This window comes from Pristis pectinata, chromosome 11 (genome assembly GCF_009764475.1).
Source record: "Pristis pectinata isolate sPriPec2 chromosome 11, sPriPec2.1.pri, whole genome shotgun sequence".
Lineage (NCBI taxonomy): Eukaryota > Metazoa > Chordata > Chondrichthyes > Rhinopristiformes > Pristidae > Pristis > Pristis pectinata.
The window spans coordinates 33,014,617-33,026,641 of NC_067415.1; the positions used below are offsets into that span (position 1 = coordinate 33,014,617).

At 39.2% G+C, this 12,025-nt stretch overlaps 1 protein-coding gene across 1 annotated transcript in view; it reads left to right on the forward strand.

Moving 5' to 3' along the window:
• The first annotated feature begins 480 nt into the window (after positions 1-480).
• The window catches only part of LOC127576049 (solute carrier family 35 member F2-like), a 30,326-nt gene continuing 18,781 nt past the window's right edge, over positions 481-12,025 (forward strand). Inside the window, exons 1-4 of the mRNA XM_052026382.1 lie at positions 481-617; positions 6,958-7,133; positions 7,252-7,379; positions 8,557-8,716. Coding sequence (XP_051882342.1) covers positions 520-617; positions 6,958-7,133; positions 7,252-7,379; positions 8,557-8,716 — 562 coding nt within the window. The 5' untranslated portion in view covers positions 481-519. The remainder of the gene's footprint in view (positions 618-6,957; positions 7,134-7,251; positions 7,380-8,556; positions 8,717-12,025) is intronic.

The following is a 12,025-nucleotide window of genomic DNA, read 5'->3' on the forward strand; positions in this document are numbered from 1 at the left end:
TTATGAAGCTGCCCTGTATATTTAACAAACTACCATAAAATCTGCTGTAAATGATACAATGTCTGATTTTTATGTAAGTGAATCATTCAAAAGATTAATTGCATTCTCACATTTGGAGATCATAAAACCTGTTTGAAAGTGTTTCTTAAACACTAAATTTTGCAGGATATATTCACTTCTCTTACTTTTTGTTTGAAAATTTAATCAAAAAGCATAAATAAATATCATTACAATTCAATTGGCTTATTTTTGAAACTAATGCTCCAATGGCATCTTATTTTCATACTCATTAAGAATTAGCATTCTTAGTCATTCCTCTTTACACCTTTCACAAGAACTTTGCCAGTACATTATCTTATTTCATTGCTCATTAAGAGGGTTAATCATTCGGTCAGATTCTCTGAATTCAGTATGTGCTAAGGAATGAGTCAGGTCAGCTTTTCTGTCCTTTCGTTTTGTTTCTTTTGTCCTTTGGTTTAAGGTTTCCTCTTTGGTTTTCTGTGTCCTTCGCCTTGAGCAATGGAGAGCAGTGAGGGAATATCACAGAGAAGCAACACAATTAAGAACTTTTTCTCCAATGTGATAGAGAAAGCCAAACTAAGAGAATGTTTGACATGGTGAGTGTGTGAAAGTTGAACTTTAATTTTTCAATATCATGCTCTTAATTGCCAGAGAAATAATGCAGCGTCAGCTGGTCTTCTGACCATTATTTAGTTTCAGACAGAAGTGGTCTGCGTCTATTACTGGTAGAAGTGAGAACATAGTTAAATTTTGGCTATTTAACCTGAAATATATTCCACTCACTTAAATCACTCTTTATTTGTGCTCTCATTGTTAATGAAAATATTGCAAATCTTTCAGTTGCAGGCACATTTGTCCATTATGGTGTTGTTAGGAATAATTGTTTCCAAGTCCTTATGAGGATATGGTTCCAACTTCAGGCTGAGGACAATCCTCAATTATATTGTGTGACATGGTCCATTTGAAAAGCAGTACAGGTGAAGATTAGATCTGGGTACACATATATTGCTTCCATGAGGCAATACATCATTCTCAGAATCTTTTACTGCCACAATGGATGTGTCACGGCTTGGTATGGCAACTGCTCTGTCCATGAACGCAAGAAACTGCAAAGAGTTGTGGACACAGTTCAGTACATCATGGAAACCAGCTTCCCCTCTATGGACTCTGTCTATACTTCTCGCTGCCTCGGTAAAGCAGCCAGCATAATCAAAGACCCCACCCAACCCGGACATTCTCTCTTCTCCCCTCTCTCATCAGACAGAAGATACAAAAGCCTGAAAGCATATACCACCAGGCTCAAGGACAGCTTCTATCTCTCTGTTATAAGACTACTGAGCGGTTCACTAGTATGATAAAATGTTATAATCTACCTCATTATGACCTTGCACCTTATTGTCTATCTGCACTTTCTCTACAACTGTTACACTTTATTCTGCATTCTGTATTGTTTTATCTCGTACTACCTCATTGCACTGTGTAATGAATTGATCTGTACAAACGGTATGCAAGACACGTTTTTCACTGTACCTCGGTACAAGTGACAATGATACACCAATTCCAATTCCAATTTGTAACTCTTGGCCCAGCACACCTCTTGCTCTTGGTCACTGTTAAACCAAGGGCATGACCTTGATCAGTGGAGTTATTGAAGGGTATGTCAGGGCATCAGATATGTTAGAATGGGGACACAACTCATGAAGCTGCTAGCAGGGTTGTCAACATACTTGTTACCTAAAGTAACAGACTATAAATAGACATAAACAGAGCAAAATATTTAGCAGATCAGGCAGCACCTGCAGAAAGAGAAGCAGAGTCAATATTTCAGGTCAAAGATCCTTTGCCAGAACCTTTGAAGACCATTGAAAATGGTTGTGGATAGTTTGGTCACCATGAGCATCCTTGCTTCCATCAATGGTGAAGCACAGCAAGGTACAAGCCAAAATGTTTTCAGTTATTTTTTTTAAGAAAAAAATGAAGGTTGATTGTCCTCTCTGTGCCCAAAGTCCAACTAATTTATTTCACTACACCTGACAATAATAGGCAGCTGGCTTCACCAAAATGAGGTCCAATTCATCTTGGCTGCAATGCTGAAGACCTATTCACCAGAATGAGGTGGGTCCCCTTACCAATCTATTTTGATACCACTATTATACAATTCCATTCCCAACATAGTGGAGAATTATGCAGCAGAGCCCCACTCACAAAAATGACAAATCTAATCAAATTATAACCCCGTCTGGCTTTTCCCAATTATTAGCAAAAACAATCAGCAGAGCCATGAACTGACTTTGCTCAGCTGAAACCTGTTTCCTGATGTTCAGATTGATCCTATCAGAATTATCTGATTCCAGACTTCTTTACAATCTTGATCCAGATGCTTATTTATTCATATTACAGAATGTGGCTATGACAGACAAATTCAGCATTTATTGTCCTTCACTATTTGCCTTTATGAAGGTAGTAGCGATATGGCTTCTTGATTGAATGGTGAAGGAACTCCAAGCATGGGATTAGGCAAGGAGTTCTAAGACTTTTACCTCATAATGATGAAGAAATTTCAATATAGTTTCAAATCAGCATAGTTTATGATTTGAATGGAAACCTGGAGCTTGTATTACCATCTTCTTGACAACATTGTAGAGAATGTGTGAACATAGAACAGTACAGCACAATACAGGTCCTTCAGTCCACAATGTTGTGCCGACCTTTAAACCTCACCTAAGACTATCTAACCCCTTCCTCCCAAATATCCCTCTATTTTAAATTCCTCCATATGCTTATCTAGTAATCTCTTGAATTTGACCAATGTACCTGCCTCCACCACTGCCCCAGGCAGCGCATTCCATGCCCCAACCACTGTCTGGGTAAGAAACCTTCCACTGATATCTCCCTTGAACTTCCCACCCATTACTTTAAAGCCATGGCCTCTTCTATGGAGCATTGGTGCCCTGGGAAAGAGGCACTGGCTGTCCACTCTATCTATTCCTCTTAATATTTTGTACACCTCTATCATGTCTCCTCTCATCATCCTTCTCTCCAAAGATTAAAGCCCTAGCTCCCTCAGTCTCTCCTCATAATGCATCCTGGTAAATCTCCTCTGCACCCTTTCCAACGCTTCCACATCCGTCCTATAATGAGGCAACCAGAACTGGACACAGTACTCTAAGTGTGGTCTAACCAGAGTTTTATAGAGCTGCATCATTACCTTGTGGCTCTTAAACTCGATCCCTCGACTTATGAAAGCTAACACCCCATAAGCTTTCTTAACTACCCTATCCAGCTGTGAGGCAACTTTCAGGGATCTGTGGATATGGACCCCCAGATCCCTCTGCTCCTCCACACTACTAAATGCGCTTGGGAGGTGCAATCAAGACTTGGCTAATTACTACCATGCATCCTGTAGATGATACATACTGTTGCAAGAGAGCATGAATTTTTAAGTTAAGTGGATAGGGTCTAATCAAGTGCAGACACAAGAGACTGCAAATGCTGGAACCTGGAGAAGCTGAGAGATCATAGGTGGAGGCAACTAGGGGCTGAAGATGATGGAATCTGATAGGAGAGGAAAGTGGAGCATGTAATCAAGTAAGGGAGGTGGGGAGAGTAGATGGGAACAGTGGGTGAGGGGAACCAGTGGAAGGAGTGTGTGGGTGATGGGCAGATGGTGTGGGTGGAGGAGGGGAAAGAAACAGGGTGATGGGGCTGAGGTGAGTATAAGAAAAACTGGGTAGATCTGGAGGAGAGACAAAAAGGACAGAGGAGGAGCAGTTAACCTGAAGTTGGAGAATTCAATGTTTATGCCATCAGGTTGTAGAGATCTCCCAGCTTCTGTCACTATTTGTACTCTCCCCTCTTCCATCTGCCTATCACCTCTCCTTACCTGAATCCACCTATCACTTGCCAGCTCTTGCTCCACCCCTTCCCTTCACCTTTTTATACTGGCTATCTCCCCTCTATCTTTCAGTCCAGATGAAGGGTCTTGGCCTGAAACATCAACTGTCCGTTTCCCTCTGCTGATGCTGCCTGACCTGCTGAGTTTCTCCAGCATCTTGCTTGTTGCTCTAATCAAGTGGATTCTTTGTCCTGGATGGTGGAACTACATTCATGCAGGCAAGTGGAGATGATTCCATCACACACCTGACAAACAATCCAGCAAAGTTTTTGCTTGATTGGCACCTTTGTCACACACCTAACATGTAGCCCTACAACTGGCCGTACACCATATATACAATTTTGAGGAAATTTTGTATCAATATTCCAAACTTACATCAACAAATCCTATTATTGAGAAGAGGAGCAGACATGTCATGTTATCTCATGGCCGGATAGCTTTTGCCTAAGCCACACTTCTTCCTGAATTTTAGAAACAGCACTATCTCTTCATCATTGCTGGAGTAAGATCTTGGAATTCCTCACCTAATAATTTTCAACAAGAAGAGCCACCACCATCTTCACAGAGCTTTCAAACATAAACATTAAATGTAGTGGTGGAGTGTCACCAACAATCCGGAACAACTTAAAAAAAACAGGGCTGCCTGCTCTACTTATGAGTAAGAATGACTGAAAAATGGAAAATATCTTACATTTTTGATTCATTTTCACTCTATAGCAGATAAATTAACATAAAGACATGTTAACAATAAATGCTTCTTTAAACTGTTTTCTGATTGTGGGAAATATGCTGATTTTGCATGTTACTCTTTGCCTCCATTTAGACAGCAGAGGTCAGGGTTTGAGAGTTGATGCATTGTATTAAAACAAAGGTACTTTTTAACTCTGAGTCACCATTCTCATGCTTTTGACTTTTAGACCTTTCCATTATCAAAATACTAAAATTGAACTTTGAACAATTAAAATGAAATTAAAGATTTTCATCTTCTACTACATTATACAAACAGGTTTTTGAATATTTTAACTGCATGGACCATAATGATGTCATTTATATGAAGCTGTTAATCCTATTAATGGCTTTTTTCCCAAAATCCATGAAATTCTTGTAGATGAGTGGTTGAATTAGACCTTTAGCATATACAGTAATTTATTACATTTGATGATTTGTATGTATAATCTATAAGGGTTCAAGGTACATTATTATCTTTGATTAAAGATTCCAATTATAATTGATGCCAGTAAAATCAATTGAAAATTCAGATCTGCAGCAATTTTCAAAGTGAAATATGAAGGGAAATTTTCCCAAGTACGGGAAAGTTCTTACTAATTAATGGCCCAAAATTGCCAATTGCCAATGATAAGAGGCACTTGAAGATCACACAGGGGGATTTTTGGTCAGTTCAATGGGGAAACATAATGCTGAGACTCACAGACAAGGAGGACTGAGATCAGCATGGAGTAACTAATATCACCAGTGGAAGAAAAGTAGGGGATAGAACAACATTTCATGTTTTTGTGCACTACATAATCTAATTTCAATGAAAAATAAAATGTAAATTTCAACTGGGAACCATATAAGTTGCACAAAGTTTATGGTTTTCATTTCAGGTCACCTGTACACCTGATACACTAAGAGATGGAGGGCCCCACATATGTGAATGACATCCAATGACATTCACATGGCCTGTGCAGGAGGCTTTCACAGCTTCTGTTGTCAGCTTCTAGGATATGTAAAGATCCACTATCTGGTGAAGTCCCAGTCTGGGTGTTGGGAAGCCAGCTCAGACTGGTTGGGTGCCCTTAAGTTAATTATTTACCCAGCTCTCCTTCAGGTCTTGCCTCCTCTCCAGTGACAAGAGTGGTCATGAATCCCCCATCAAGCTCACCATCCTTCTGTGTCCCAGCCACTTGACATTAGCCGGAATGAACACTCTCTACTCAATGATCTGCTGATTCCACCTGAATAACACATCCCACCTACCAATTTGATGAGCCTACCTGATACAACCCCATGTCCATCAAACATAGTACCACACCTCCTGCTTCCATAACCACTGACCTTGTAGCCTCTTAGATTTCAATTCCAATGCACAGACATTCAAATATTTCTCATTTTTTATGTATCTTGATATTTCCATTGAGACAGTTAGTTACTTTGTTGCAATCTTGTTTTAACTTTTACTATTTTACACAATTTTATCTTTTTCAATTTCAAAAGCAGTTTTCTGATGGAGCTTACTTTTTTCCTTGACTGTCTTAAGTAAGGATCTTACCTTGTCCAGGCTTCCATCTAACAACTTTTTGTTTCCTGTATCTTCCACTCTTCCCCTTTTCCAGTCCACCTATTTAAAACGGCAGAAGTTGTCATGCAGTATCAAAGATCAATAGGCTACATATGAATTGCAGTTTTAAGTGAAGATAAGCCCAGTCATTTACTGCTGTTTTTCAGTCCTTGAGATTAGCCAGGCAGCTGTCAATTTGGAAAACATTTCTCGTACCTTTCAGAAGAGCGGTACAGTGGCACAGCTAGTAGAGCTGCTTCCTCACAGCGCTAGATACCTGGGTTCAGTCTGACCTCATGGTGCTGTCTGTGTGGAGTTTGCATGTTTTCCTGTGACTTTGTGGGTGTCCTCAGGGTGTTCTAGTTTCCTCCCACATCCCAAAGATGTGCGGGTTGATAGGTTAATTGGTCACTGTAAATTGCCCTCAGTGAGTAGTAGACTCTGGAGGGAGTTGAGAATGCAGGGAGAATAAAAATGGGATTAATGTAGGATTAGTGTAAGTGGGTGGTTGATGGTCGGCACGGACTCAGTGGGCTGAAGGTCTTGTTTCTGTGCTTATCTCTCTGTGACTCTCTATATTGCTCTAAGAGCTACTGTCTATATTGCTTAAATATATTTAATTCTTTCTTTTCACTTGGTGCCATTCTCTTATGCTTCTTGGGGTTCATTGTTGCATTTTTCTCTTTAACACTTACCTTTCAGGTTTGCTCCAATATGGCCAAATTTTAATGTACTAACCAGAAATCTTGATCTATTTTAGGAATCTGCTAAAGATTTTTCTCCTTGGTCAAGGATTATCCATGTTATTATGCGGAACTGCAATCAGCAGTCAATATCTGGCAGATGATTTTGCTGTCAACACTCCAATGCTTCAGGGCTTTGTCAACTACCTTCTTTTGTTCCTGGTTTACACTGGAATATTGGCTTTTAGGCAGGGTATGTTATGAACAAAAATAATCTATTTTAAGTGTTCAGAATCAGCAGAGCATTCAGCATAATACTAAAGTAATTGTAACCAAAGTTGAAGTGCTATATTAATTTTGCTTCCAATTAGGCAATGAAGCTTTAGTACAAATACTGAAGACAAAATGGTGGAAATATCTTCTGCTGGGATTAATTGATGTTGAAGCAAACTATATGGTAGTTAAAGCTTACCAGTATACAACATTAACAAGTGTTCAGGTATGCGCCCAACACTTTAATACAGTTGTCATATACCTTATTTTCCTGTGGGTTGGTTGTGGGTTAGTAAACAATTAAGTCTTACCTCTGTTCTTTTCACTAAGTCACACCCAGATATAGCTTCCTGAATCTGAATGAAAGTCTGACAGCTCATTCAGGTGGACATCCCATGTAGGGGGTTTCTCAAGGCTGAAGGGCATCATAACTAATTCCTATCTGGGTATTCAATCATTGCCTACAGTTGTGTACTTTTCAACAATCCAGATGGGGAATCCTGGAATATTTTTCCCCTTTCTGCTTAGCAATGCTGAGGGAATTGTAGTATTGTTACTACCACCTTGGATGAGATTAGCACATTCAGTACAGAGCAGGACTGACATTCCGACTTTTCTCCTCTTTTTGGTTTAGAAACCCATTGCGCTGTAATTTGTATATTAAACTAAAGATTAAGTTTATGGAGTTTTTTTTGAAATTATAGCAGTAAATTATTAATGTACACCTGGAAATAGTATGGCTCTAGTATTTATAATTGCAGTGAATATGCGGCTCAGGAACAGGGTCAGAGCCCAACTGGTCATCTGTAATGCTGTAACCTGGTAGGGGTTCACGGTGTAGAACCTCTTGATTTTAGAATAACAATATAGGTAGGATATAAAAAAATGAGCAAGCCCTGAAAGTACATGACCTGACTCTGTTCTCTACCAACATGGAGAAGAGAAAGCCAAGCTATCATTGTAAAATAACACTTCTATAATCACAACAGTTAAACATCAAAACTTGACAGTAGTTGTCCTGAGTCTATCCCAGAATCCTTATCTTCTTAAATCCGTGGACAGCCTAGCAAAATGAATCTCATGAGGAATATGAAACTGATGGAAAACAAGCCACTAACAGGAAAAACCTAACTTGAAATAAAGAGTAAAGGATGTTTAAATACTATGCCAATCACTTTCAAGAAAAGTAGAGAAATCTTGTACTTCCAGGTACCAATGTGTGCAGAAACATTGTTTTCCATTTAATTAAAATGTGATGTGACTGATTTCAATGGGCACTGTAATTCAGTAGGACTAGGAAAAACAATTGGTAAATGATTAAACACGTACTTTCTGTGTAAATTCTTCCAAGCTTACTGTCTATAAACGAATTACGTTAATCTGTGTTTGTCATGCATGCTTAGCTCCTAGATTGCTTTGTCATTCCTGTGGTGATGCTCCTATCATGGCTCATCTTACATTCAAGATACAAAGCCATCCATTTTGTAGCCGTTTTAATGTGTTTGCTGGGCGTTGGAATTATGGTTTGTGCGGATTTTCTGAGTTCAAGACATCAAGGAATAGGTAAGACATATTGGTGCAGGAGGCCCGGCAAGGTCTAGAACTGTGTGAAATGTTTTTGTAGAGTGAGAGTCTGCATTTTGTTCCATGAGTATGAACTGAGTAAAGGACTTCCAAGTCAGAAGCATATGGGGGGCACGGTAGGGTAACGGTTAGCGTAATGCTATTACAGCACCAGGGACCTGGGTTCAATTCCAGCTGCTGTCTGTAAGAAGTTTGTACATTCTCCCCGTGTTTGCGTAGGTTTCCTCCAGGTGCTCTGATTTCCTCCCACAATCCAAAGACGTACGGGTTAGGAAGTTGTGGGCATGCTATGTTGGCGCCAGAAGCATGGTGACACTTGTGGGCTGCCCCCAGAACATTCTATGCAAAAAGATTTCACTGTGTGTTTCGATGTACATGTGACTAATAAAGATATCCTATCTTATAATTTATCTTTACTCCATTCAGTTAACCTCTTAAAGGAAGATGTTGAACTGGAATATCTGCACATCAGTATTATTTGTATTTTCACTTGGCTAGTTATTGTCCAGTATCCTTTGCGGAGCTTTTACATACAAGTAACAGGAAAAGACTATCTGGATCTTTCCAGGCTATCCAACACAATTGTACTGCTTTGGAATAAATACACTACCCACTTAACTAAGATACGGCTAAAACCCCAGGCAATTTGAGGGAAAAACTTTGAGAAATTCCTCCTGCCTCATTCATGTGATCATGGTTAGTCTAGGAGATGACTCTAGCCTTGATTTTCTGGCAATACCTATCATTTGTAAGAGGTGATCTCCACCCCAGCCAGAAAGACACTGATGAAATCCGGAGAATCACTGCCCACTGCTTGAGCTGGCAGCCACTTCCAAAGGTCAACTATTCTCTAGCACATATAATAGATGTCAGTTTGACAAAACTGAATATGAAAGATAATGAAAAAGGAAATGAAAGGAGAAAGAAACAGTATGAAAGTAGATTCATGGTTAAGATGAAATAGAATCCAAAGGTGTTCCACAGTGATATCAAGGTGAAAAGGTCGTTCAGAGGAGCAGTGGAGTAGATCAATGGAGACAAAACTGTGGTACGATGTGAGTGCTTTGCACTGATATTTCCCAAATAAGAGGACTTTGCTGTATCATGATAAATGAGAACTTTCAGACAAGATTTATCCTGGCTTGCTGAAGGCAATAAGGATAAAAATATGGAGGTATTGGCCATAACTTTCCAATCCTTATTTGACCATGGTTCACTGTACCTTGGTATATGTGACAATAATAAACCAATTTACTAAAGGACTGAAAGTTTACAAATGTTACACCCTTGTTCAAAAGAAGAGAGAAAAATGAACCTGGCAATTACAGACCAACCAGAATGTTGATGGAAACAGTAATATGGCCTAAAATTGGCTACTTATACAATTATTGATTAATAAAGAAGAGCTACCAGGGTTTGCATTGAGCAAACTGTCTTTGACCAAGTTGTTGAATCTTTCATAAGCTAACAGAGAGCATACTGATGGCATTTCCATTGATGTTGCACTCATGAATTTCAAATGGCAGCATGGGTGCAAAGTTAATAGGGATAGAAAATAGAGAGTGTGGTGATTGCTGCTCTTGGTCCAGAGGGTGGATGCAGTGGCAATGCTATGGTTCAATTCCAGCTGCTGTCTGTAAGGAGTTTGTACGTTCTCCCCGTGTCTGCGTAGGTTTCCTCCGGGTGCTCTGATTTCCTCCCATAAACTATACACTTTATAGTTGGGGAACAGGACTTCATTTTGAAATTTCTAGTTGACACAACTAGAAAGTGTAATGAACTGAAAGTGTAATAAACAGTGAAGAAGTTATTAAAAAAAACATCAATAGTTCACGCATACACATGCCAGATGACATTCAGCACAGAAAAGAGCAAGGTGATAGTTTTTAGTAAGAAGCATGATAGGAGACTAGACATACTAAATGCACAATATTAAAGTAGATGTGACAACAGACACAAGGGAGTGTCTGTTACAAATTAACAAAGTAGTTGAAGCATATAGGATTCTGATTTAATAATTTCTGATTTACATAGTACAAAAAAACAAGAAGTCATGCTGAAGATAACATTTTAATTCAACCCCAAAATGCTGGGGAAATTTTAATTTCTGAGAGTGAATATGTTTTACAATGGGAAGTGGGTGGGGGTAAATTGGGAGGTGGAATAAATGTGTGAGAACAGTCAGTGGATTGAAAACATCTGGATTCTGATGTGTCAACTGCAACTGGGAAACCACATGAGAGCATATTACATGCTCAACAACTGAGGAGCTCTACAGAGAGCTAGAAATATCCCATTTGCAGAGGTAATATAGAGGTTAAAAATATTTCAATCAACAGATGTTTGAGATAGCGAAGGCTGTAAACTTATCACATTTAACTTGAATTAGGCAAAACTGTGAGTGATTATATCTTTGCATCGAGAAACCCAGCAAAACATCGTAAATTTGGAGAGTTTTAAATAATTGTGAATAAGATCATGTGTGGTCTAAAGGAAGAAGCTTCTCTCTTGATTAGCTTGTAGATTTTCTATTGAGATGGCAATTCAAAATGCCAGAGATTTCTATCCTTTGCCAGGCATCGATATAATGGTAGTCACAATCCATGGACAATTCCCAAAGCTTTGGTCCAGAAACAGGGGCAGCATCATGTGATCTCAGGTGACACAAGTTAGTCTATCGATGTACCACCAGTCATTTCCCACACATTTGTTCATTTACAGAGATCAAGGGCTACTCATGCCAGAAGGACTCATTTGGCAGTTCTAAACACAAGGTGAAAGATAACAGTGTTGTTGATAAAGAAACACTGACACAGAAAGAGCAGGTTTCTCAAAAATAGTCACGAAGAGGGAATCTGCACAATACTACAACCATGGCAGGTGATACAGAATTTCCTTTGTATAGCATCTATGCTATAAACTAGTGTACTGTGAAACAACAGGAGTATAAAGTCAAGTCCTGACTGCCACAAATCACTATGGAGAAGGATACCTATGATAAGAGTTCAGTCACCTATCCTTAGTAAGGAGCATGATTGATCTTGAGGTTTATTCTGAGAGGTTTTGATGGTATTGGGGCAGAAACAATACATGGCCGGTGTCTTGAATTTCAATAGTGGTGGTTGACTTTGCAGAATATCCAAATCTATGGGGCAAGGACTAGCCTGCAAAATTAAAGGGTTTTATTTAGTAATCACATTGATGCATAATATCATGTTTGGGGATGCTGTTGTTCATGTTTGATGACATCTTCAATGATATCTATATCGGAATCATAGGATACAAGGC